The 24,983-nt window shown below is 41.1% G+C and overlaps 1 protein-coding gene across 4 annotated transcripts in view; it reads right to left on the reverse strand.

Annotated features, from left to right (window-relative positions):
- Positions 1-921: 921 nt before the first annotated feature.
- Positions 922-24,983, reverse strand: part of AGO4 (argonaute RISC component 4) — a 30,342-nt gene continuing 6,280 nt past the window's right edge. For 2 of the 4 annotated variants that reach the window (XM_044424866.1, XM_044424867.1), the window contains exons 2-18: positions 17,670-17,835; positions 17,183-17,303; positions 15,591-15,772; positions 14,151-14,287; positions 13,935-14,069; positions 13,362-13,449; positions 12,367-12,514; positions 12,168-12,287; positions 11,674-11,802; positions 11,279-11,412; positions 10,456-10,640; positions 9,725-9,884; positions 8,100-8,415; positions 7,054-7,188; positions 6,220-6,321; positions 5,583-5,782; positions 922-3,931 (exon numbers count right to left, since the gene is read on the reverse strand). In XM_044424866.1, the coding sequence (XP_044280801.1) occupies positions 3,823-3,931; positions 5,583-5,782; positions 6,220-6,321; positions 7,054-7,188; positions 8,100-8,415; positions 9,725-9,884; positions 10,456-10,640; positions 11,279-11,412; positions 11,674-11,802; positions 12,168-12,287; positions 12,367-12,514; positions 13,362-13,449; positions 13,935-14,069; positions 14,151-14,287; positions 15,591-15,772; positions 17,183-17,303; positions 17,670-17,835 (2,567 nt within the window). In that variant the 3' untranslated portion in view covers positions 922-3,822. Of the gene's footprint in view, positions 3,932-5,582; positions 5,783-6,219; positions 6,322-7,053; positions 7,189-8,099; positions 8,416-9,724; positions 9,885-10,455; positions 10,641-11,278; positions 11,413-11,673; positions 11,803-12,167; positions 12,288-12,366; positions 12,515-13,361; positions 13,450-13,934; positions 14,070-14,150; positions 14,288-15,479; positions 15,773-17,182; positions 17,304-17,669; positions 18,246-24,983 lie in introns of those variants that run through there. The other 2 variants (XM_044424865.1, XM_044424868.1) reach the window with 2 other exon arrangements.

Below are 24,983 nucleotides of genomic sequence, written 5' to 3' on the forward strand. Positions count from 1 at the left end.
CAAGGGAAAAAACCTTGCAGTTGAAACAGTATTGATACAATGCCCTCTGAGCTCTACTTTCCGAAAATGAAAGTAGAACAGCTGCCTTGCTATTGAGCAAGAGGGGGGGAAAGAACTACAGCACATCCACAAAGGAGGGGGGTTTGGGGGGGTTGGAAGATTTGTCAAGAATCTATCGGATGATTGGCTTTGCCCCAACTGTGTGGACCAAGGCTTTTGATATAAAGGGAAGAATGGGGGAGAAGAGACATGTCATACGCAAACATGGAACACCTTTTGCATCCTGTTACGATGCCTCTTTGGATGTCATCTTGAAAGAACCAGGAAAGCCAAAGCCCTCGCCTGAAGAACAAGGAACACTCCCACCCCGCTCCCAATCACACACATCCGATACAGAGCAAAAGCTTTTTAGAAATTCTTAAGTGCTCACAAAATGCAGAACAGGACCGAGGAGAAGAACAAGGCCTTCGCTACCCTATGAACAACTGCTCCCCTTTCAAAACTCTCCCCCCGCTCCCCAGCAGATCCAAATTTGCTACATTTGAAAGTCTTTCACAACATATAGTTAAACAATAGCCAGCAGGCTTTATTGAAACAAAAGGAAAAACATTAAAAAATCCCAAACACCTTAAGAACTATAGATACAGAATGCACGTCTTCCCTTTGATTGACACATGCATAAACGATTCCGTTCATCCCCTGACAAGTGGGATTTATTCCGATGAGCAGAGTCAAGAGATATTACTGCAACTGGGTCTTGCTGTCAAGACCTTTGATGCTGCCACCACCCACACAACCCCTTCAATAAATCCTCAGCACTGAAACACCCACCCACCCACCCCAAAAAAAAAAAACACCCGTGAAACAAAAAAAAAAAAAAAACAAATTTTTTGCAAAAAAAAATTTCCAAAAGGGGACCAAAAAAAAAAAAAAAAAATCCAAGAAAGTGCAAAAGTTGGCAAAAAGTTTCTTTCCATAGACATTTTTGGATGATAAAATTCACTGCAACAATAATGCATTAAAAAGAATCCTGCTTATATATATAGATATATATATATATATTTAAATACAGAAGACTTTAGAAGATAGCTGCAGTCTGTAATACACAAGAAAAATATAACGATCAGAACAGTTTTTTCCCTATGATAAAAGGCCTTTTTCATCCAGCCCAGGCCTTGGTTTGCAATGAAGTAGCCAGAAAAGCCCTTCTAGGGCTTGCTAAGATTCCTGTCTGCACCAGTTTCGGCCAATCTATGGTTATGTTAAGCATGCACTTTTAAAAGCGTGTTTACAACTGGTCACTCTCTCGCCTTGTGAAATGCAGCTATGCTGGAGCAGAAATGAGAAGCCAGTTTTGCTTCGTGTCGAATTTTGGTGGCGCTTTGTGCTCCTTGTGAAGGGAAAATGGCATGGGAGGGGCTAAACCACTCTGCTCGTGAACAGGTAGTCCTGATCCACATGTGAGAACATAAGCTGCTGTTGCTGAGGAAGAATGGCCAATGGTAAACATAAGCTCTAAAACTCGTGCTTGTGTCATCTGACCAATGTTCACAACGGTTGGTCTTAACTACAGACAAGCAAATAAGGGTGTCTCTCTGGCTCCATATGCACTAGGAGTGCTTGGTGCTAGGACAGCTACATGCTTACTTGATGATAAAGCATGCATTTTGCTTCTTTATGTACCTTCCTCGCTCTCAAGCCATGTCCTTACCTAGTGCAATAAAAAATGCTACACACTAAACAGGTGCTTAAACTCTCTTCAAGGTGCCTCGGTTCTCCATATGTTTGGGCCAGCCGAGTTCGATTCTTGCATTTTCTCCCTGAACAAGTATTAAAAGAAAAGAAAAGCAGCAGACTAACTGAAGCAGCGGTCACTCTCCCTCCCCACATATCCTGATTATTTATTACCCAAGTGAGGTATTCCTAAAGGAAAAAAGAAAGACTTGAACAAGTTTTTAAAAATCTAAGCCTTTTCACACTGTGTCACAGCAGAGTTTGCTTCACTCCTATTTCTGAGCAGGGAAGGGAAAACTTTGTAAGCCCACCCTTTTCAATATATAGCTCCGGAAGGAGCTTATGAAACTGCTCCTTGAAGATTAACACTGTACCAGTATATGCCAGTACAGTGGTAACCCAGTACCTTATTGGGAAATACAAACTTTCCAAGACTACAAGCTTTATTTCAAAAGACTGAAGAAAAATAGAAACCGCATAGCATATTGCTGACCTTGAGGTTTGGATCTAAAAGATCTCAAGGTCACACAATTCTGCAACCTCACCTGCTCATTTTGGAGACTAGAGTGCAATTATTGGCAAAATCCCAATCTTTCACAGTGGCATCATCTCAGTTAAAAACTAGGAATTTAAAGCATCTTGTGCTAACACTCACAAGCTAGTCTCAATGCAACACTACTGCAGGTCCCCCCCCCCAGCTTTTTGCATTACACATTTTAGTGGACAAGAGCCAAGCAAATAGGAGTCCTAATTTATAGAAATGGGTCAAAAGCGACATTAAAATGTACACATCACACATGCTACTGAGTGTTGCTGTACATGCGGCAATCTAAATTCTCAGAAAAACCATGTTTTTAAATGCTGGTAAAAGTCTTCAATTGCTACTGTCACACTATACACAACTGTACATATTGGCAAAGCCTTTCCTATATAGAACACCCACTTTCCAAGCTTATAAAAAGGGGTAGACAGACCAATGGTGAATATAAAACAGTTAAAAATAACCATTTGTAAAAAGCATGAAGGGAGCCTTTTCTGATCCTTTTTAAGAACTAATTTTCTCTTCAGCAAAGATAAGTCAATTTACACAGAATGCTGGCTGTAACTCATGTAAAGTATTCAACTAGAAAAGTCACTGCCAGTGTATTTAAAAAAAAATTATTGCCAAAGTTAAAACCTTCTATGAAAAAGAGTATTAAAAATGACTTCAATTCATCAAACACAGCAGCATAAAATGGGCACTTTTGTAATGTCTGAAAAATACCTAAAACTAATATTTTAGAACTTTGCCACATACTTTAGAGGGGGAAGCAGTTCAGCATTCTGAACTATGCAGTGGCAGTTGTGTGTAACCATTATGATTTCATTATAGTAAACCTGCCAATGGGCATTGCTATCTGCTTATGTTACACATTCACAGAACAAGAACCACCAAGTTGAATTCGCAGTTATAGTGCAAATGCTTTGCAGCCCATGACTGCAGAGAGATTTACAAAAAGAGAACTAGGAAAACCTGACAAAGCAATAATAATAATATTAATAATAATAATAATAATAATAATAATCCAGCGATACCTCTGAAAGTTAATGCTTGTTGAAAGGCGTTTACAGGTAAAAGTTCTGTTTATAAAGTCTATATGGCCCCACACAGAAGAACGTGGAATATGATGTTTTGCCATATCTGGATACTCACTAAGCAGTATGAAGAAGCCCAGGAGGAATTCAGCTTCTTGATAAGCTTAATGGGGATGCGGAGGTAACTTAAAACTGGTTAGCAAAATATTTCAATAAAAACCTTTCGTGCCAAGTCCTTTAAAAATTTATTCTAGGAGGATCAGCCTTTTGCGTTTTGAGGTAAAAATTCAGTCCAATGCAAAGACTGTCTATGAAATTTCTATTGACGGAAAATCACAAAATAAAAATGGCTCAATTATGTCTGTATCAGATGTTGCTGCAAACGTTGATTCAGTGCAACTGCCCCAAGCTGCTGGTGGTGAGCAGCCTGAAATAAAACTGAGCCCTAGCAACCAGTGGTTGGTGGCATGCCCAAGTGGGCTGGTGCTTCTGCCTCATCATCTCGCATTCTCATCAGGCGAAATACATGGTGTGCTGCGTGTCATGGTGAATCTGCACTGCCTTGGCTAGTGCTTGAGGGTCTCGGCCGTTGCTCTGTCCAGAAACATGGCTGCCTTCAGCACTGGCAAGAAACAGAAAAGGAAGTTAGAAGGTGGTTAGCAAACACAGGTGAACTACTCAGTTGTTTTAAACCACTTAGAAAGCTGTGGCGACCGGGCAGTACAGAAAAATAAAATGAAACTCTTTTTTGGGCCTGTGACAACTGCCTTGCATTACTTACCAATGACTGGGTTCACACAACAGGACAGCTGATTGTGGGTGACGAGCCAAAACGGTTTGTCAAATTATGTGAACCCAGACCACTTCCTGCAGGGTGGGTGGTGTGACTCTGTTGTGAACAGAGGTTACTGAGCTACTGGGTGGGAGGATCAAAAGCCAGTTGCTAATCTTGCAGAAAGACAAGTGCCCCACCGATGTGCAAGCGGCGTGGTGAAGCAACCATCCCTGGGTTGGCGTCCCCCTTGCTGACCGCGGCTCTTTTTGTGTTCACTGCAGTTTTTTCCCTCCCTTTTTTCAGAGATCACTTTTTGCCACCCTGGAGTTGACAGCCTCTGCCAATCCCCCACAAAGTGCTCAAGCGGCTGTCACTGGTTTGCCACTTTTTGTGTTTGTGTGCCTGAAATGTGCATAAATAATTTTGTAAAATTCTATTATTTTAGTCAGACCTGGGCATGTCTGTTGCTATATACTTGGGCAGGTCGAAAATGGGAAGCCTTGTCTCGGCAATATCATGAGTGGTATATGCTGACAAAGTTCAGCACAGACCAAACATGAACATTGTCTCACATAGACTGTGAATGGGTCAATTTGCCACTTCAGACAGTTTCTGAGCAGTACAGATATAAAATAAAGTAAATTTGAAGCAGCTATCACTGGCTGTCAACTCAGAGAACACAAGAAGTGGTATCTGATTAAAGAGGGGAAGAGGGAAAACTACAGCAAATACCAAAGTGCTCCTGGTCCACAGAGGGAGAGGAGACAAGACAGGTCCTTCTGCAGAGTCCTTTGAGATATTTGTGGGAGAACTGAAGAAGGGGGCCCACAGCAAGTCCATTTGTTTGTTGGGTACATCCTTGCAAAAACAACCCACTGTGTATAACTTATTTGTAGGGTATATTGTTGCATCATGTAAATCCACCCAAAGTTTGATGAAGATAGGTGAGCTTGTTCCTAGCGATACTTCCAAGGTATTTAAGCATAATGGAAGCTGAAAACATCCTCTGATTGTGATGTCCACAATTATATCAGTATATGTTTTAGTCACCAGACAGTGAACTAGCTTAATAGGGCTCTTGGCTCTATCAGGCTCTATTCTTAATTGGGCTCTATTCTAAAGAATACACACTGGATCAACTTGGCAGAAGCACCTTCTCCCTATCATCTTCTTCTAGTGCACTTCCAAGCTCTGATGGAATCCATAACTACAATGCAAATTGCTTCTTATTGGAGCAGCTATACAAATTCTGCTGGTTCAGCAAGGTCAAGAGCATCGTCCAACTCCAAACACACATAATACCAAATGTCAAGTCAGATCACTATATGTGCAGGAGATCATACTGTATAATTAGCTATTTCTTTGCAGCTGGAATCCATGATAAAAGACCAAAGCAAAGCAAGGGATTTGGTATGACTTGCCATTCATACAAAATACAATGTAATAACTGGGCAATTTGTTGAACAAAAGCCCGCTCACTGCTCCAAGGACAGCTCACCTGTCGTGATCTTTGTCCACAAGATGGTATCTTGCCCTAAATGCTACCAGCCTGGCATAGTATGCTGGAGCAGGAATTGAGACAGACCGAGTACACCGAACATAAGTGTGGCACAACTGGTATGTCAGCAGCTGCAATTCATCTGCAGTGAAACAGTTGTCATCCCACAAGACTTGATAGTGAGAAGGGCGGCTGGTTCCCTGGGAGAGAAGAAGGCCAGTAAATTCACTACTCAGAGTGAGAGAGAGATGTAGTACATCAAAGTGGAGACTGGGTGCCTGCCACCAAGTTCCTTTTCTCCTCCTCTCAAAAGTGCGTAATCCAAGTTCAATCCAACCTATTCATTCTTCTTTCTAGATGTTTCCTCCTTTTTCCTCCTAAGATTTTTAAGCAAGGAAGAAAGATGATGAAGGCTGTACGCTGAGGACAAAAGAAGATGGGACTGTACTACTGTCTTAAGTAGCACAACTCCATCTGCTCTTGCAGTTTCCCTCAGCACACATTCCAATGGCTTAACGGATGTTAATACAGCTGCGGCATGACAGCTCTGTATTATGTAGAACAGGAAACTGATCAAGTATCATTCAAAATCATAACTGCTGTCATAGGTAAGACTGCAGAGAAAGCCACTTATTACCTGAATTCCTGCATGGCTACAGAGGTAAAAGTCGAATTCAGAGGGATGTGTGATAGTGCTGTCCACAGTCGTGCCTGCTGGAACATTGCCACTTTTCCCCACCTATCAAGACACATCAAATCCGTGAACACCTTCTCACCAGCATCACCTGCGACACACCACGTGTCAGACAAACAATTCTTATCTTCTTGGTCCCTGTCCAGGGACTCACATTTTGAAATTTGCCTTCTGCGACTTGCCAGACAGAACAGGCTCTCCATCTTAGACTCAGGAATCAGCTAGAAAGCTGCACATCAAGTAGTACTGGCTACGGCTGTGCAATATGGATAGAAGCTGAAGTCTGTGATTGCAGCTGCTCTTGTTGTGAATATAACATGGGCAGTGGAAGCAACCATGTGTGATGTCTATAAGCTCCTTGGCAAAAGGTACAATATGATGTTTTATTTATTTCTGTTCTATCAGTTATTTGTCTGGGTTGGCACACATCCATTTTTAGCTTTGTTTTTCAGAGCAGCTCTTCTAAGCTGCAGGTTTTGAGATTCCTGGTTATATTAAAGCCATAAAGAGTTGTACCATGTTTTCCTATATCTTAAAAGTTGCTACAGCACTAGAAGTGAGACCTTGGGTTCCAGTTCTGACTGTGGCCTTCTATGTGTCTGACCATTTCATCATCACATTATACCTTAAAAAATGAACTTCCCTACATCTCACTGTAGTAAAGAGGCACTAATGTGTAACCTTAAGGAATGTGCTTACTTTCTCTTTTTTCTAGGAAGAGTTATTTGATACCCTCCTGTGAGTGGCAGAATGTACCCCCAAGCCCAGATTAATTACCCTCTCAGTTTTGTCAGCACAGAAGAGTCTTGTATGATGTCTTTTCTGCACAACAATGTAGGTAATTCCTGGTCTGTAGTCTTCTTCCAAGCTGATGCAGGCCTTCCGAATTGCAATTAGTTCTGGCCAAGCTACCTAAAATGTTAAGCACCTGGCATCAAGTTCTGACCTGGACTGTACGATGCAATGGCTTTGATCCAGATATAGTTGCACTTAGAGGAGACCCACTCGAACCATTCAGGCTACTAAGTTGTCAATGGGTCTATTCCAAGTGTGACTAAAACTGGGTCCAGCCCAATGTTTTGTTGGATTCTCCAAACAGTACAATCTGGGAAAACATTCAAAGCAAATTTTTGTTTAGAGGCGACAGGTAAGGGTATTTAACTGTGCTTACATGGAAGGACAGATTCTTCTAATCATTTAAGTTTTAGATTTTGATACCAATACAGGCTGAAGATGAAGACATGCTCTTTTTTGGCAGAACATAAGTGGGGAAGAAGGTCACCATAACAGGGACAACGCTAAGCTATTTCAGTAAGTACTGACTATACTTAAGGAAGAAAGCAGCATATTTTTCTAAAGATTAACATGCCTACTCCAACAAGAATAAACGGAGAAGGAGCTACCTAGATGATTTTACAAGGATTTAGACCTGTGATCCCTGGGGTAGGGAAATGGTTGTTAGTTTCCTGCACTGTGTATCTTGAAGCGTAAGTTGAGAAAAATGCAAAGTAATCACGAGGGTGGAACCATTTTAAACAATGTTTCCAACTATGGCTGGATTTTCCTATAAAAAGCAGCACTCCAGCAAGGAGCGTGCCACTTAATAAATCATGTCTGAGAAGGTCTTGGGATCTCCAAAACAACTCTGGTGGTACACTCTGGATGCCCAAATTCTGAATTAAGAGCATTTTTTTGGACAGACCTCCTTTCAGGCTCTCTTGTGTCATTAACCCTTCTTGTCAGAAAATGAGTGACATTTCCTAGCATTCCCCGAGTTTGGGACGTGAAACCCCCATTCAGCTTAAAGATGGTTAGACCAGTACCTGTTTCATCTGCCCTTCTGACACACCTCCCCTATAGTAGATGATTCGCGTGGGTTTGAAGCGGGTAGACTTATAAAACTGGATCAGCAGCTCTCGCACCATGTTGGTCAGATCCTGGATCACTTCCTGACTGTACAGCAGCTCCTGGGAGGTTTCCTGGCGGGACGTCTGCACGCGCACTGTCGCACAGTAGCGGCTCGGGTGACCATCCATGCTGCCTACTACAGCAGCGATGGAAGGCTTTTTCCCATCCCCAGCAGGTGGGTGAGTGACATCTGCTCCAAGAAAGATCACTGGCTGCTGGAATACGGAGGGCCTGTTCAAGCCAACAGAAAAAGCGTTTCACTCAGGAACCAAGAAAGGGTAACCACCTTCACACCCCCTCATTACATTTCTGAATGTATTAATGCAAAATTGCTCCGTATGGAGCAGGAGTGATGTCCCTGCAAAGCCACATGCAAGAGGTGGGCGGGGCCTCGCCTGCACCCACCCCCTTTCTTATGCACAGCTTTTGCTCCTATTCTCTCTCCTTCTCACCTCTTGGTAAAGCAAAGGCTTTGGCTGCTTCAGGATCATTGACGAGCAAAAGATTTAACTTTCTCGCACAGGGAGCAATTCTGACACCGAGTGACTGCAAGTGCTTCATGTGGGTAAGCGTAAAGCCAGCGCTGCCCAGGCAGGAGGCTGCCAATCTGCAACTTACTTGGCAGCCTTACCTTGTCACAAGTTGCATTACGTACCCCCAACTCCTGCATAAGCAGCTAATCTAAAGGCCACTACCATGACTCTTCCTTCTCAAAATGACCTTAATGCCCAGAAGCATGACCCTCTGTCCCCCACCCTTCCTGGAACCTACAAGGGCCACTTCAACTCTTGAGCTAAAGGGGCACTCCCTTAAGTCGTAGATCTGGCCCTCTGAGACTCAAAATGCTGCATGCTGAAGCACCCACTGCTCCTCTGAATAAAACAAATGAGCCCCAAACAATTGCTTCAGACAGTCAAAGTTTTCTCTGAATGAAATTAATTATTCAATATCACATTGCTGCTCCCTATTTCACCTACCCATGAACTTGGTTTCCAATTAATCCCTGACTTGTTGGGGAGAGAGTATTTTTACCCCACGCTAAACTAAAACAAACTCAGGAAAGCACACAGTCCAAGAAAATGAAACCGACGAATCATAAAATTATGACTGAAACAATAACAAGACATTTTGAAATCATAAATACCCAGTATGCTAAGTTTCATTTCTGTCAAGTGGATTTAAAAAGTACTACGATAAACCTGTTTGCATACTGCTTCCCACCTCCCCGCATCTTAAAAAAAAATGGGTTGTTGTAAGGAAAATTGAGTAGTATGGGCAAATTGTACTGTACTGATCTAGTTCATCATATAGTGATGTGGTGCACATATTTGGATGCCAGCCCTGATAGGATCGAGTGGACTTTTTAGGATTCTCAAGGATTTGCATTTTCCTAAGCAAGAAATCTGGAACACCAATTTCTAGTGCTCTGTAATAGAACTATTCCCATTCTAAGCAACCCGGCATCACTTTGTTCCTCAACCAAGATCAACCAGTGTGCCTGCTACAGTAGATTCCAGCTGGAGTTCAATTTTAAGCTAACCTCTGATGTGGTACAAGCACATTGTTTATCCCGCCAAGTTTCGCATTGATCTTCAGACAGAGGTTGGACAGAGTCTGTGGAGAGGTTTTTACCACATTTTTCACCTGAACACACTGGGTAGCCATGCCAAGAAGAGTGTCCCCAACACGTTTAACCTCAGCTGAAAAGAAAGACAAAGATTTGCTTAATTAAACATTTCATTCCCCACAAGACCATCCCCCGTAGCAAACGTGCCTGGGTGATTTTCTTCATAAGTGCTGAGTTTTTAATCTACTGGACTGCCAAGGAAACGGTGATGCCAAGTATAGACAAGCAATACTGACAAGCTCAGCCAGCTTGTGCTCAGTGGACTTTCAACACCTTGCCAAGTTGAGAGCTGAAAGCAGGCCGAGTTGGGGTGTGGGTGAGGTGCATGGTTTCCACTTTTAAAGCAGGACATAAGTGACATTTTTGTTTGTTTAAAGCAATGGAAATTTGGACAAATTGCAGCTAGAATTAGCACAAATTGTGACCAGAATTTGTGCAAATTTCCACGGCTTAAAAAAAAAAAACTCAGCCTGCATACCGGCTCAGCTCATTCCAGAGCAAGGCTGCACCAGTGCTGGGTTGATAGAATCCACTGGACTAAGCCAAGCCAAGCCAAACCAGCAGATTCCCCCACCTCACCTTCACAGCTGGATTCTTTGCATATCCCTAATGTCAAGTACCAAAGCTAAATCCATGCTCTTTACCATAGACTGGTGTCTTTCCAGGAAGAATCACTACAATGAGCTGCAGTCCAACGTAGGTCAGTTTCAAGTGCTTGAACATGGGCTCCACACTGTCTGCACCCTGGGCATATTTACAGAAGCACGGCTGGCCTTGGATTGGCATCCCTGCGTCCTTGGAGATTTTGCGCAGCTGATCAGTAAAACTCCTGCAAACCCAAATGAAGGCTTTTAGGTCACTGGTATAGTAATCAAACTGAAATCCCAGTTAAAATCCCAGGTTCTCTCTCAGATATTTTGAGTGTTGTGAGATTCACTGTTACAAGATAGAATGGTCGCTAGCAGACATGGCTTTGAAAGAAGAATTACGAGATCAATTTCTGGTAGTTGGATCTCTCAACAACCATTACTTGTAGTAGTTAAAGAAACCTCCTTGTGTACTGGCAGTATAACTCTGGAGCACCACATGCTGGTAGCAAATAAGGCAGACACTCCATCTGTGCCTAGTTCAAATTCTGGAGGAAATGGGCAGGTCACTTTTTAAAACAAAATATTGGACTAAATACATCTTGGTATGATCCAGCAAGGCAATTCTTACTTTTGTAATCTGAATTGTTAGATGACAGTAAGTCAACTGTATGGGCAATTTTTAACTAGGAGTTGGGAAATGCTTTTCATTACACTTGTAGAAGCTGACAAAAATGCTTGCTCTGTTGTGTGCATTCTTATGTGTCTTCTGTTTGGTCAATTCACTGATTCCTGTGTACAGTATGACTACAGCTAAGGGTCACCAGACATCAGTTGAAAAAAAAGGATATCACCCTCCTTAAAGTAGGATGCTACTTACTTCAACAAGTCTTCCCGGCATTGCTTCTGAGGAGCAAAGCAGGCAACAGCCCAAACTTTAATTTCAATGCCAGCATAGAATTGCTTTCCTCTCATATCCCAGACACCCTGATTTGGAGTGGCAACAGTCTTGTTCTAAGAAAGATCAAATGCAGAACACTGTTCTTCCACAACAGATTTTACAAGAAGTTGCAAGTTAATGTACAAGTGAAAGGTTTGTGCAGCCTTTTGGTGACTAGTGAAATTTTACCTGCATAATTCTATCAGTATCAGAATGTTAAAATAGTTGCCAGTCTTAAGTCAAAATGGGATTGGGCCTGCTAGGAACCCAACTAGTAATGGAAAGATTCCTGATTTAGGCAATCTGTTATTTTGTGAAAACTACAGAGAACTTACCCTGCCTCCATACTGCAACATTGGTGCAGGTAAGACCCTGCCCGTCAGCTCTGTCATTTCATTATGGACGACAATACCAAACTCCTTCAGATATGGATCAGGGCCACCTACCATGCTGTTACTCTTCACCTAGAGATAGTGAAAGCACCACTTGAACACACAAACTCACATGAAAATTTTATTTGTACAAGTGTGGCTCAACTCACAGCTAAATGATTGCATTGTTTTCTTGGTCACTGCCATTCTTGCTTTCATTTGTAGATGTCTGAACATTTTACACACTGTGGTGAAAATGTAGCTGCATGTGATATTTTTCATCCCACCTTTTGGGGCATAAACTCACCAACTGGATAAGCCCAGTGACTGGGGCCCAAGAGTGTGGTTTAGAACACTGGCAAGAAAAAGCCTGCTGTAATAAGCACGTTATAACCTCCATGTTTGTTACAGCCTTCTGATGCTTCTCACACCTGTAAGATTAAGTCAGTGTTACTCACTAGCCTACTAATTTCTTCTTGCCTATCAGGTGCAGACCGTGCTGTTGCTTTGATCATGGTTGATGTCTGATTGTCTGTAAGCTTCTTGATACAACGCTGGCCAGCTACTATGTTACATACCTAGGATCAGAAAAAAGCATGTAAAGAAGCGTAGTGCAACACAACAAAACTGAGAAGATGAACTGCTGAGGCCTTTTACCTCAAGGGGTAAATATGTATGTTTCTGCTCCTGCCCTACTTGTAGGCATGGAAGATGAGGGTATTTCAGCTGCAGACTGTACTTCTGTTTAAAATACTGAGCTACTGTACACTCCATAGCCTGCCCATTTTCCAGCTGCAGAGGAAACCTGTAAGGGAAAATATATGCGTGATTCATTCTCAAAAGCAAAGCATTTTCATATGAGAATAACTAGTAAGAGCTCTATTGCATTGTGCTCTTGCTGAAGCTATATAAGAAAGATAATTTGTGACCTACAGATTAATATTCCAGATATTTGATAAATGGGGAAGGTATAGTGCCGTATGCTAGATGCATAGTGTTGATTTCAGTATGTCTTTTGGATGGTGCAAAGGAGCTAAAATCCACAAGCTGGCCATGGATTTGTTGCCTACCATGAAGGACCACCTACCCCCAGACAAGCCTGCCCAGCAGCTGAGATCAACAGGCCTTTATCCAGGCCTGCTGTTAGCTAGATGCTTCCCAAAAAAGAAGGCCTTGTCTAGTATACTGTATTTACGGATTACAGACCCTCTGCCCAATATCTGCTTGGAATATTGGCTATTACCACGGAAGTCTGTCCTGTTCATTCAGTTTTTTGGAAGGCAGTTTGATTTGCTGTGCATGGTATCTATGCCCTGGCTATTTTGAGCACTGGTTTTTAGCTGTCACTCATTTTGGGTGCTCAAGTTGGGGAGGGCGGCTGTTCAACTGCATGTACCACTGCACAGTTTTTTGCAGGGTTCTCGGAAATGTTGTTCGCACATATATAATGGAAATATAATTATTTATGCTAGATTTTCATGTAGTCCAGTTTATAAAATGTCTTTCCAAGACAGGGAGATAATAAATACTAAGTCACTTGAAGGTATAAATGCCAAGTCACTTGTGGATGGGTATTCATTAGAATGAACAAGTTTTCAGTAGACAAAGACATGAAAGTCTCATTCTTAAAAGAAAAGAATGGGCATACATACGTCTGATGGCTGGCTGGCCGCCTAGTAACATTGCAAACTCTGTATTTTCTCTTCATCTGACCACAGTGAGTAACCTCTACTTTCAGACCTGCAAATCCAAGGAAAAGGGGGTAAAACTAAGCACACAAATGAACACAACTTCAGGGTTTTACAGGGGACTTCTGGCTAAAATTTCTGCTCTTTATGTGAGTACAGTTACTACAGACATTGCAGAGTTGATGTGAAGTCTGCTTATTTAGCCTGTTAATATCTAGAACTCAAGAAGGACAGGATTCTCAAACAAGGATCAGAATATGCTGAGATATCTCATCTATTAAAAGCTTAATCCTGGTTATCAAAAGCCAGCCTAATTATAAGATCTGAATATTTCCAAAAATCACTTAAACTAAGTCTCATGGGAAAGAGACCTACAACTTAAGTGAGAAGAATGAATAAGAAAAATACCTTAGAAAATTGTTATAATGGTCCAGTCTATAGTGTATTTTTCCAAATACAGAAACACATCAGAAGAAATCAAGCTCTTTACTTACAATAATTAAGCATAAGTAAAAAACATTTGATTTGAAGATTTACCTCTGATTTCTTTGGTAAATTTTACACGCTGGGAATCTGTAAGTGGTTTTGTTTGTTCATTGATGTTCTGAATATCCAGGACCTCACACATGAATTCAATAATAGGCTGGGCACGGTAGAAAGCAGTTGCTGATACTGAAGCAGGGAGAAAAATAGATACTAAGGAAAAGTTGGTAAGAGATTGGAGATAATTTAAGTAAATGTGTTCTTCCATACCATCTATGTTGAGCATCATGTTCCACATTGCAGGCCTGACAGACTGGTGGAAGCCAAACCAGACCTCCCGACCTCCTCCCAGGGGGTGATAGTATCCTTCAGGGGGAGAGAAGAAGGAACGGCCCACTGGGGTGTACCTGGTGAGATCAGGAGAGCATCCATTTTGATTTCCTTAGAAAATTTGAGGATTTTTGTACAACATATTACATATAAAGTGTTCACTGTCCAGACAGCTTTCAAGCTACTGGACCATACAGAAATAACTTTAAGATAATACTGGGGAAGACCCAAAAACCCTGGAATTATCTTCTAGAGGATGGGCCCCCTGTAGTACAGGCTTCCCCTGCTAGGTGAGTCTTCTAGGAAAGTTTTGAGAAGGTTGCACCACAAGTTGTGGAAGAAATGTTCCAAGTTTTAGCAAAGAGGTGACTGGTTCTTCCACCATGACAACACACCTGCCCACACTATGCTGAGGCATTAAGTGGGTTTTTTGTCCAAAAACGGCATGACCCTTGTGCCCCACCCTCCCTATTCACCCAATCTCGTCCCATGCAACTTCTTTTGTTTCCCTGGATGAAAAAAGTCCTCAAAGGGAAACGTTTTGCCGACATGGAAGAGATGAAAAAAAAAAAAAAACAGCAGAAGCACTAAAAGGCATCAAAATCAATGAGTTCAAAACCAGTTTTGAGCAGTGAAAAAAGTCATTTCAATAGGTGTATTGCATCAACGGAGGGTACTTGGAAGGTGACCGAAGTTTGAATATGTAAAAATAAATGCACAATTTTTTATAAATAAATTCTATGGTTTTCTGGGTCCCATTTTTGGGTCCCATTTGGGTTTTTTAAGAGAGCATTAAGCAAGTGGGACTTACAATAAGATGATGCAGTGTGAATTCCACCTGTTCAGTGTCCCCACCAGCCAGCCATGCCCTCTTTTGGAAGACTCCGTTCCTCCTCCTCGTTTCCCACTCTCAGCCCTCAACAGTCAATCAGCATTCTGTGTTTACTCAGCATTTTCATTCCTTACAGGGCTATTTTGCAGATTTCTCCTAAATAGCTTTTGGTATTGCTACAGACCTGTGCTTCTCTTCTCCCTCCTCCGAGTGGACAGTGCCATTTTTGTTACATAAAAATAGGCACTTAGAGAACTGGATTGTGATATGTTTCTTTAAGAAGCATTCTACCAATATTATAGTTTATGAACAAGAAAGGTAAGACCCGGCTGTATAGAGTGAACTGCACTCTTCCTTCCTAAGTCTATTCTGAAAGAAAAATAGATAGAAGTTTTGCCTGTTCACTAACAGATTCTGTACACAGAAAAATGGCTTACCTGTTCACTTAGTATTTCAGGAAGACCAGCGGAAAATTCGGATGAGCACCCACACAAGGCAGTCTACCTAGCTTCAGGTAAGCAGTCTGAGAACAGATTGTGGGATCTCACCTCATTGAAGGAAGGTGCCGGGTGATGACATCCAGTGCTTGTACAGAATCTTCTGGGACTTCATTCAGATGACCAGCCAGGGCTTCCAGGAGCAGCTGAAGGCTGACCACAGACACCCACTGAACAGACACTTTAAAAGTTTGGTCTTTCCCTTCACCTGGGAGTGTGACCTCCATATCCACCTGAAAAGTCAATGATAAAAGTCAGTGATTTTATTTATTTGTTTGTTTGTTTGTTTATTTATTTATTTAGAAGGCTTCTATGCTGCCCCATTTGCCGAAGCCTCGGAAGCCCCATTCCATTGATACAGCTGATACTGAGGCAGTATGGTTCAGATGGATACTTTTAGACTCAGGAAGCATGGTTTTAAGTTCCCTAACCTTTTTAGATGGTCATGTGCATTACTTTGGCTGTTAAGCAGACAACTAACATTTATTTTCTCCATCCGCTTACCACCTCACACTTTACATCCTCTTCTACTGTCTTAATGCTAGGGCAACAACAACAAAAACAAACCTGTTTGTGAACCTTGATATTAAAAAATGCTCTATATGCACTTTTCCCTTTTAAATCAAAAGTACCATCTTGACAACTGGCATAAAATGGTCTTTGATTCTGCTGTCCTGCTGTAAAAACATTTCCTGGTGATATGGCCTACTTCATTGTGGAAAAGGTATATATATAAACAATCATTTCTAACAATGTACATGGCAGGTTAGCACCCACCCACATGATTTTTTTAAAAAGACATGCCCATGGCCTACTTCATTGTGGAAAAGGTGTGTGTGTGTGTGTGTGTGTGTGTGTGTATAAACAATCATTTCTAACAATGTACATGGCAGGTTAGCACCCACCCACATGATTTTTTTAAAAAGACATGCCCATGCCTTGATCCCCTGCCACTTTCTCAGCGCCCCTGGGTGCAGAGTCCTAGACTTCCATCTCCACGTCTAGCCTTAATTGCACTACTGCTATGCTGAGACTGAAATTCTCCAAGAGCGCAATCTGCACTCCACTGACCCTTGCCTGCACAGCACTGTATTGTCTCTGAATTTTTTTCTTTATATACACCCTAAAAGTTTAAAGCACTCCACAGAGAGATATGGGAATTGCACACTAATCCTGGCCCCACAGTGCAGTAATGATCTTTAAGGTTATTTTATTGCACACAGACCAGCAGATCACTAGTTCCTGGAAGTACACAAGCTGTAGCTCACATATGAATTAAGTGACCTTTAATGCGTTGTTTAGCTTAGGATATTACAAGTCAGGTATGTGAACGGCCCTCTCCAGAAAGCTAGACATGCTCTCTAACAAGTCCTCTCCTCACATCAGTGGCCTGGTTCACACATAACACTGACTGATAGCCTGTTGAGCCTAGACAAGGTTTGTCTAGCAAACAACTGAACAAATCATGGTTTGCTTTCTCAATCCCTGGACTGTTTCCCTCTTCCTTTATTAGTTTCCTCCCTGTATCCAAAAGGCCTTGGTAACGATGCAGTACGTGCAAGCAGAGCATCTGGGCTCTTTACTGCTCTTGCCCAGACGCTGGACCCCTGGATAGAACAAAGCATTTTCTGAAGATCACTTACCCTATCCCGGCCAATAGGCAGAGGATGTGCAGTGTACATGTTCCTTTTGCCATCATAGCCAGGCTGCCGATCCCCAAATATCTGCATCTTGAAGTGCCTCACCATGGTATCCACGACTTCCCTGGAAAGTGTTGCAAGTTCAGTAGAGTTTAGAACTGAAATCGGACAAAATTAGCGGCTCACAAACAACAGCCAAGATCCAGTCTGTTAAAACTGTGTTTATATACAATTCAAGCTGCCTAGAGAGTCAGAATTAGTATGTTTATCAGCAAATATATATATTATTCCAATTAATTGGGATAAATATTCTAACAACAAGTGGTTCCTGTAGTTTCAGATTGTCGTCAATCTGTTGTTGGGAAGGAAGGGCAGAATTATTGAATGGTATATACAATTTTAGTATCCTAATACAACATAAATTCAAAACTGTAACTAGTAAAAAGATAGTTGCTAAAAATAGGTCTGAACCTACCCAGTTAATCCTTACCTGTTCACCCTTCGAGGACGCTTTTCTGGTTTGATATCCACATCATAATGATAAACATCAATTTTAGGGATCTGCACTTGGAAATGATTAGCTAAGAGACGAATTGGCTTCCCAACTGTTCCCAGACCAGGGCGACGGGGAGGCTGGAAAAGGCTGGTTGGTGGCCCTGTGAAAGATGGAAGACTTGAGAGAGGAACCAGATCACAAACAAGGGTACCCCAAACATTCTTGCAAATCCCTAATGCAAGGCCATGTGCCATGCAAGGAAAACAAAGACTGAATTTACTTGGCAAGAGATAACGTTTATCACATACTACTCAAAGCAGCTCATAGTTAACAAACATTCAGTTGTACAGCAGACATGCAAAACAAAAATGTGATCTCAGTGACTGCTTATGTGATGTCTCATTTTGCATCTCTGGTCTATAAAAACAAAGCACTATGAGGGAGTTCTATAGTGTTCTTTGCTTTCCTACCACCTCAAACTACCAGTAAGGAAAATACTCCAATGTTATTGCAGAATTTTGTATTCTACTATTATTTATTTTTATTTATTTATTTATATTGTGATTTATATCCTGCCTTTTTCCTGCAAAGGGCTCAAAGCAGCTTACATCATTCTCCTCCTCCATCTTATCCCCACAACAACAACCCTGTGAGGTAGGTTGGGCTGAGAGACTGTGACTGGCCCAAAGTCACCCAGTTGGCTCCATGGCTGAGCGGGGACTAGAACCCAGATCGTCTAAGTCTCAGTCCCCTGCTCTTAACCACTACACCACACTGGCTCTATCTGAGTCACTTCAAAACAACCCAAATTACTTTCACTGATTCCTAATTATAAAGTAACAAACCTGGGGGTATAGGAAGTGTGTGTGGCCATGTATGGATGCTGGCATGGGCTGTTTTAGAATAGCACCTACATTCCCTGCCCAGCACTGATGCCTGGCCTGCAGGTCACCTCCAACCTAGACAGGCAACAGAATTCCTACTACAGAATTGTCAAACCTTCATGCTACTGGCATGAACTTAAACAGACCTGCAAAAATATGGATAATTACTTTAAAAAAAAATACTTTTAAACTGTAGTATTTTTATTTGTTAAATATACTCGTAGAACCAAGCTGAAGGCCTGTATAGTAAGACTTAAATTCCAAGCAAGTTGGGATCTAAGGGTTTGTTAACCTGAAAACTGAATCATAGAGCTCATACTGAGTGGTTTACATGTCATGCTGACCTACCCTGGCAATAAGCCACAGGGTACCTGACAGATGACTGAGCTCACCGTAGGTTGTTCCCCTCTTCCTTCCTTAGTCTTCCACCCTGTATCCCCAGGGACTTGGTAGCTTCTCTCCCCAGCACTGCATCAGTCTAATTCCTTGTCAAACTACTGTTTAGCCCGACATAGATTCTTGTTTTCAAGAGAAGCCCTACTTTTAATAGATCTCAAAAGCGACTGTCAGAGAAAAAGGAGGTAGTCTTTTCCACATTTCTAAGCACAAAGACTCTAGGAAATGGGTGGAAATGAAGGGGCCACTGGGACCTATGGGATAGGACAACCAAAATCCTGAACATCTCATTCTGAAGGAGGAAAAATGTCACCTACCCTCTTTTGCAAACAACAATCACTCATGGCTTTTTGACTTGACAGGTCTCCTTTTGACAGCTGCCAGGGGAAAGCAAAGCAAAACACACACACACACACACACACACACACACACACACACACACACACACAATCATATATATGAAGTCTCTCTGGGTCAATGTCCAGGGCTGGTATCTACTGTACTTTGATAGCAGGTACCCACCAGGACATCGCCCAGGCAAGGCCTTCTTGTTTTGGACTCACAGAATTGTGTATATCTGCACTTACACAAGTCAGATGATAACAAAATTTATGAAAAACTTGCACACACTTGGGGGACATTTCTTTAAGTAGCCAACCAATGAAAGTCCCTAAAATGTGCTGCTTGACTGAACATCAAGTTAAACAAATATTCTCCTGGCCTTTCATTCCACCACCCCAATTTCTGTCTTTAATGCACAAACCCGCGCTCACACACGTACATTAGTGGCATTCCTCCAAGTATGTTAAGATTTGGCTTCCTGTTTGTAAACATTTGCCTACTGCTGACATATGGGACATTGCATTTCTTCACAGGAAAGAACATTGTTTTTCAGTTGGCTTTAGTAGGTTGGGCTTAGCATGAGACTCCTAGGTTCAAATTTCTAGCTTCTAAGTTTCACCATGGCAAAGTAATATTGGCAAGGTGTTGTGCCTACCCAATAACATATTGAGCAAAAAAGGGGAAACTTTAAAAAGTAACCTAAGAGAAAAAAATCAGTTTTCATTGAACATGAAGGCCAGAACTTGACATTACAGGAGACATGAACCTAAAGCCCTGCATAATGTGTAGTTAAGTGACTGACACATTTCACTACAAATCATAAGCAGTGGCTAAGAAAGTGTGCAGGGGGAAACTTGCCATGGAATGATGTCTCAGCACAGATTTTGTATTATTGGGAGTTGCAAAGAGAAACAACTCGAGGCTTCTGGTTTTGGTGGGAGCCTATTTCTAGTTCCTCCTTGAGACAAGACAAAAAAAAAAACACAACATTTTTTAAACTTTGGAAGATTACCTGGGCTTTCAGCACTTCTACATATTTTGTTTACAAAATTTACATTAGAAAAAACTTACATTTATCTACTGCCCCATAGCCACATAAGGCTATTATAGCACCATTGCTTTGGTTTGTTCACAATTTTTTATGCAGATTCCAGATACTGTCTTCTGTGCAGGACTCCCCTGTGTTTCCTTCCTTACTTTTTCCATCCTTCCCTTTACGAAAGACAGAATTGCTGCACGATACTATCCGATAGCGAGTGTCAGGATACCCACTTGGTAGCACCCTTTGGCGCATCAGTTCTATTTAAGTTAACAGAGCAGGCTTCCACAACCGGGCGCTCTCCAAATGTTCTGGAGTAAAATGTGCAGCACTGCTGACCACTGGTCACTATACCTGGAGTTGCGGAAATTGTGGTTCAAAACATCTGAAGAGCACCGCAGAGAAAGGATGCAGTAGAATCTCCAAAATCAAGGATATATTGCACTATCATGAACAATATATTACTTTTAAGCGTTTATGATGTTTTAAAAACTAGCAAGACCTTTTGCAGGAAGAGACATGGTGAAGGCTATTTTCCTGTATGGGGAAGTTTCCACTGCGTATCAGTTTACCTGCACTAAAAACATACCCTAGGTTTTCCTCATGGGGATGGCACTCCAGTCCCTCACAGAACTGACCTTAAAAATTCCTTAAAGTCAAGCTAAGGTACCACAGTATTTTGTTTCTTTCCCTTCAAAATATTGTATCTCTCTGCTACCTTGAATTAAGGACATTTACTGTGCTTATTTAGATACTCAAGAGATGATCCTCTAATCCTCTGCTAATTGATCTGAAGTAGTATAGCTTTTGTGGATCAGTCATCTGCTCAGAAAGATTACACTGAAAATATGTTTATGTCCTTCAGCACTGGCATTTTTATGGGGTCAGAATTCAGAATTGATCAGATTAATTTGCTTAACTGAAATACCTTCCTCAGCCTCTGACAAAACACTTCGTACTTGTTCTTATGTACTTCATATACCTTCCTCTAAAAAATAAAAGCTTAACAAGGCGAGTATTAGCCATATTGGAGAGGCAAGACTGAACAGTAAGAACAGTAATTAGCCCTTGGCTCAAATGAGATTTGAAATAAAAGCAAGAATAAAGAGAAGTCATTATCTAACTGAATCCAGGTCTTCCCCATTTGCAGTGCTTTGTCTATCAGAAAAGAGACAGAAACTAGCTAAAAGCATACCATTAAGAACCAGTAAGGCATAATGGCTAGTGGGGTGAGTTTTACCATGAGACTCCTAGGTTCAAATGTTAAGTTGTAAGTTTCATCATGACAAGCAATGTTGAGCAAAGTGTGATGCCTGCCCAGTGTCATGTTTTGAGGATAAAAGACAGCACCTGAAAACAATAAAGCCAATAAAAGCAAGTTTGCAGACAGTAAACAAATGAGGTTAAATATAAAGACACTCAATTCTTTTCAAGAGCAAAATTAATTAGGCAAATAGGATGAGCTTCCGCTTATGTTTGCTAGTAAAACTAAGCAGATACAACTTCTCAAATCATGACTGGATTGCATTTTGCCACACTGTATTTACATGCAGCTAACAGTTTATTATTTTATCAGTTACCACAATTAACAATGGAGCCAGTGTGGTTAGAGTTAGAGTACCAGACTGGTAAGAGTACTAGAGTACTCTAGTGGTTAGAGTACTGGACTGAGATGCAGAAGACTTGGGTTCTAGAGCTCACTCAGTCATGAGACTTTGGACCAGTCATTCACTGTTAGCCTAACATACTTTACAGGGCTGTTGTAAAGGTAAAATACAGGGGAGGAGGGACCATTATTAAGGCAGCTTTGGGTTCTTTGCAGGAAAAAGTATGGTATATAAATATGATGAATAATCAAATATATTTTATGGGGCCAACTAATCATACTATTCAAATAGTCTTTAAAGTATACATTTATCACACATAAATCAGTTACTTTATTGCAAACACTTCGTAGACGTATTTGGAGGAAGCCATTTCTCTTAAGTATAAGAACTTCAACATAAAAGCTACAAGATTACATTTCTGTGTTTCTCAAATGACTATTAAAGCATCATGGAAGAGCAAAAGAAGTTTAAAAATAAAGTATGTTCAACGCCCTTATAGGTCTGTTGGTATGAGCTGAACACTTCTCTGTGACACTTTAATAATTACATTTAATTATACTGCATTTCTATCCCACCTTTTTTCCTTCTTGGGAGTAACCAAAGACAAATTATAGAGGGCTCCTCCACTTTATCATCACAACAACCCTGTGAGGTAGGCTAGGCTGAAAATACCTATCCTGAGGTAATGGATAGCTGCTGCTGAATAGGAGCTAGAAAGTGGATCTCCTGGGTTCCCAGTCCAACACGCTAACCACCACACCACACTACACTACCCATCAGAACAAAAAGGTTAGGATGACATGCATTAAAATGGCCAATCACTGATTAACTGTTTTGGATTCAGGTTAAGATTATCACTAGTCCAGGGATGGAGATGATATGGACCTTCAGATTCTGGTGGACTACAGCCCCCACCATCCCTCAGTAAGGGTCACTGGAAGTCCAACAATAGTTGGAATACCACATGTTCCCCACGCTGAAATCATGGCTAATTTGCAATTATTTTAGTGGGACTGGACTATGAATAATTGAGTATGATCCCAACTCATCATCTGGCTTTCCCACAGTTTATTTCCTGGTCCAATTAAATTCTGATTCTCTTCCCATATTGCCTGAATCCAAATTATCTCAGGAAACATCCCCCATCTCATATGAATCTTCCTGATACTTAAGCCCTTCTAATGAGTCCTTAATGGATTCTGCTTTATGAGGAGACTCAGTTGGCCAACACTAGGAGCAGAGTGATTTCAGAGTAATTTCTGTTTCCAGCCCCAAGTTGGAATTCCCTTAAAGTGGCATTCATATTACTTCTTCTCTGCTAGCTTTATTTGTACAGATAAAGGCCTATTTATTCCTGTCAGTCCTTGCAAACAGAGGTTTACTACTTTGTCTCATGTTTTATCGCTATGGTGCTTCTCTTGCTGAGATATGTATGTGTTTTACTTTAATGAAGTATTTCATTTTTAATTGCTGCATTTCTTATGTTCAAATCACAATATGTTATGAACAGTACTATGTCAATTTCAAATATTAGGAAACACTGTAAGCAGAAAAATAGAAGAGCAGCAGTTGCAAAATTCCAACATTCAGCAGAATAGATCAGATCATAGTTCAAACAAGTTTAGACTGCTACAGTTGATGGTCTGATCAAATAAAATCCTTGCCTAACAACAGAAAAATAAAGTTGGCTCCAAGTAAGCTCCTCTGGCCAAAACATTCCATGGGCAAGACATGCTAATAGAGAAGGTTCTCCTTAACCTCCTGACATCTAACAGGAGCCTTCAGCCCATTACTATCATATTTTGTGTGGCGGGATCAGTCTTTCAGGCAACCAGTTCCCACTTTTTTGGGGCTTTATAGGAAACCACAAGCATTTTGAGTTGTGCTGTTTGCAGCTCATATTGCAAAGAAAACAACAGTCCTCCCATCCATCCTTACAATCAAATTCAGCCAAGATATCCATGCAGACTTCACAAGTGCAAATTCTTCAATAGCTGCAAGCCTCAGAATCTCCCTTTGCCATCAACCACAGTAGGAAAGCAAGCAAGTGGATCTACAACCGAAGTTTCCTTTTATAAATTCCATTGATAAATTAAAGCATATTGTTTGAATTTGACCACAAAATGCTTTATATTTTACTATTTCATAAAATAAATATCAAGTATGCATAAACATACCCACATTAGAACTTAGAAGCAGATAAAAGTGTGTGCCTGACATTTTATCCAACATTTGTACATAAACCAAAAGTGAACCAACTTGAAGATAGTTGCAAAACTTGGATCTATCCCAATAACAAGTGATGCAGAGGACCTACTTGTCATGTATACAATGAAACTGGGGCTTGTATTTTTATTCTTTGCAACTGAGTCATAACTACATTTTAGCTACTGTGGCATAATTGCTAGAGTGTTAAGTTTCCATATGGAAAACTCACATCCAAACTGTTGCTCAGGTACATTCAATGTGCAGCTTTGGTAACCACAGTTAATTCTTAGCCTATATTATCCCACCTAATATTCCACTGTAGCTCACAGTCATCATAGATTGATAAAACAAAGTATGCCTACCACTCTTATTTAGAGGAACATGTTTCTGAAATTCAGCAACTTGCTAACCTGTTCCTCTTTTCTGAAAGTAACAAAGGAAATGCAATGCCCATGTCAAATGTGAAGAGCTTGTCCCTGCATATGAACTTTACCAGCTCATCTGTAATTGTTTGAATCAACTCTTGGTCTCATTCCACAATAAAAATTTGCACGACACCTTCCAAGACTCAGAATCAACTAACAGCCTTAACCTCAACCACTACTAGATCATGCTGCCAAGAATTTTTTTGTGGGATAATCACAATCGCATAGATTCCTTTACCCTTTTGTCAATCTCAGTGATACCACAAAAACACAAATTAAATCAAAGGGGAAAAGGTAGTTATTCTTTTCACTTAGATTTATAAACAGCTTTTCCATCAAAAAAAAAGTAAACAAAAGGGCTTGACATGAATTTACACATAAGATCAATTCAATTTAAATTTAGAGCA

The sequence above is a fragment of the Varanus komodoensis genome, unplaced genomic scaffold (genome assembly GCF_004798865.1).
Source record: "Varanus komodoensis strain SLA01 unplaced genomic scaffold, ASM479886v1 scaffold15, whole genome shotgun sequence".
NCBI classification, from domain to species: domain Eukaryota; kingdom Metazoa; phylum Chordata; class Lepidosauria; order Squamata; family Varanidae; genus Varanus; species Varanus komodoensis.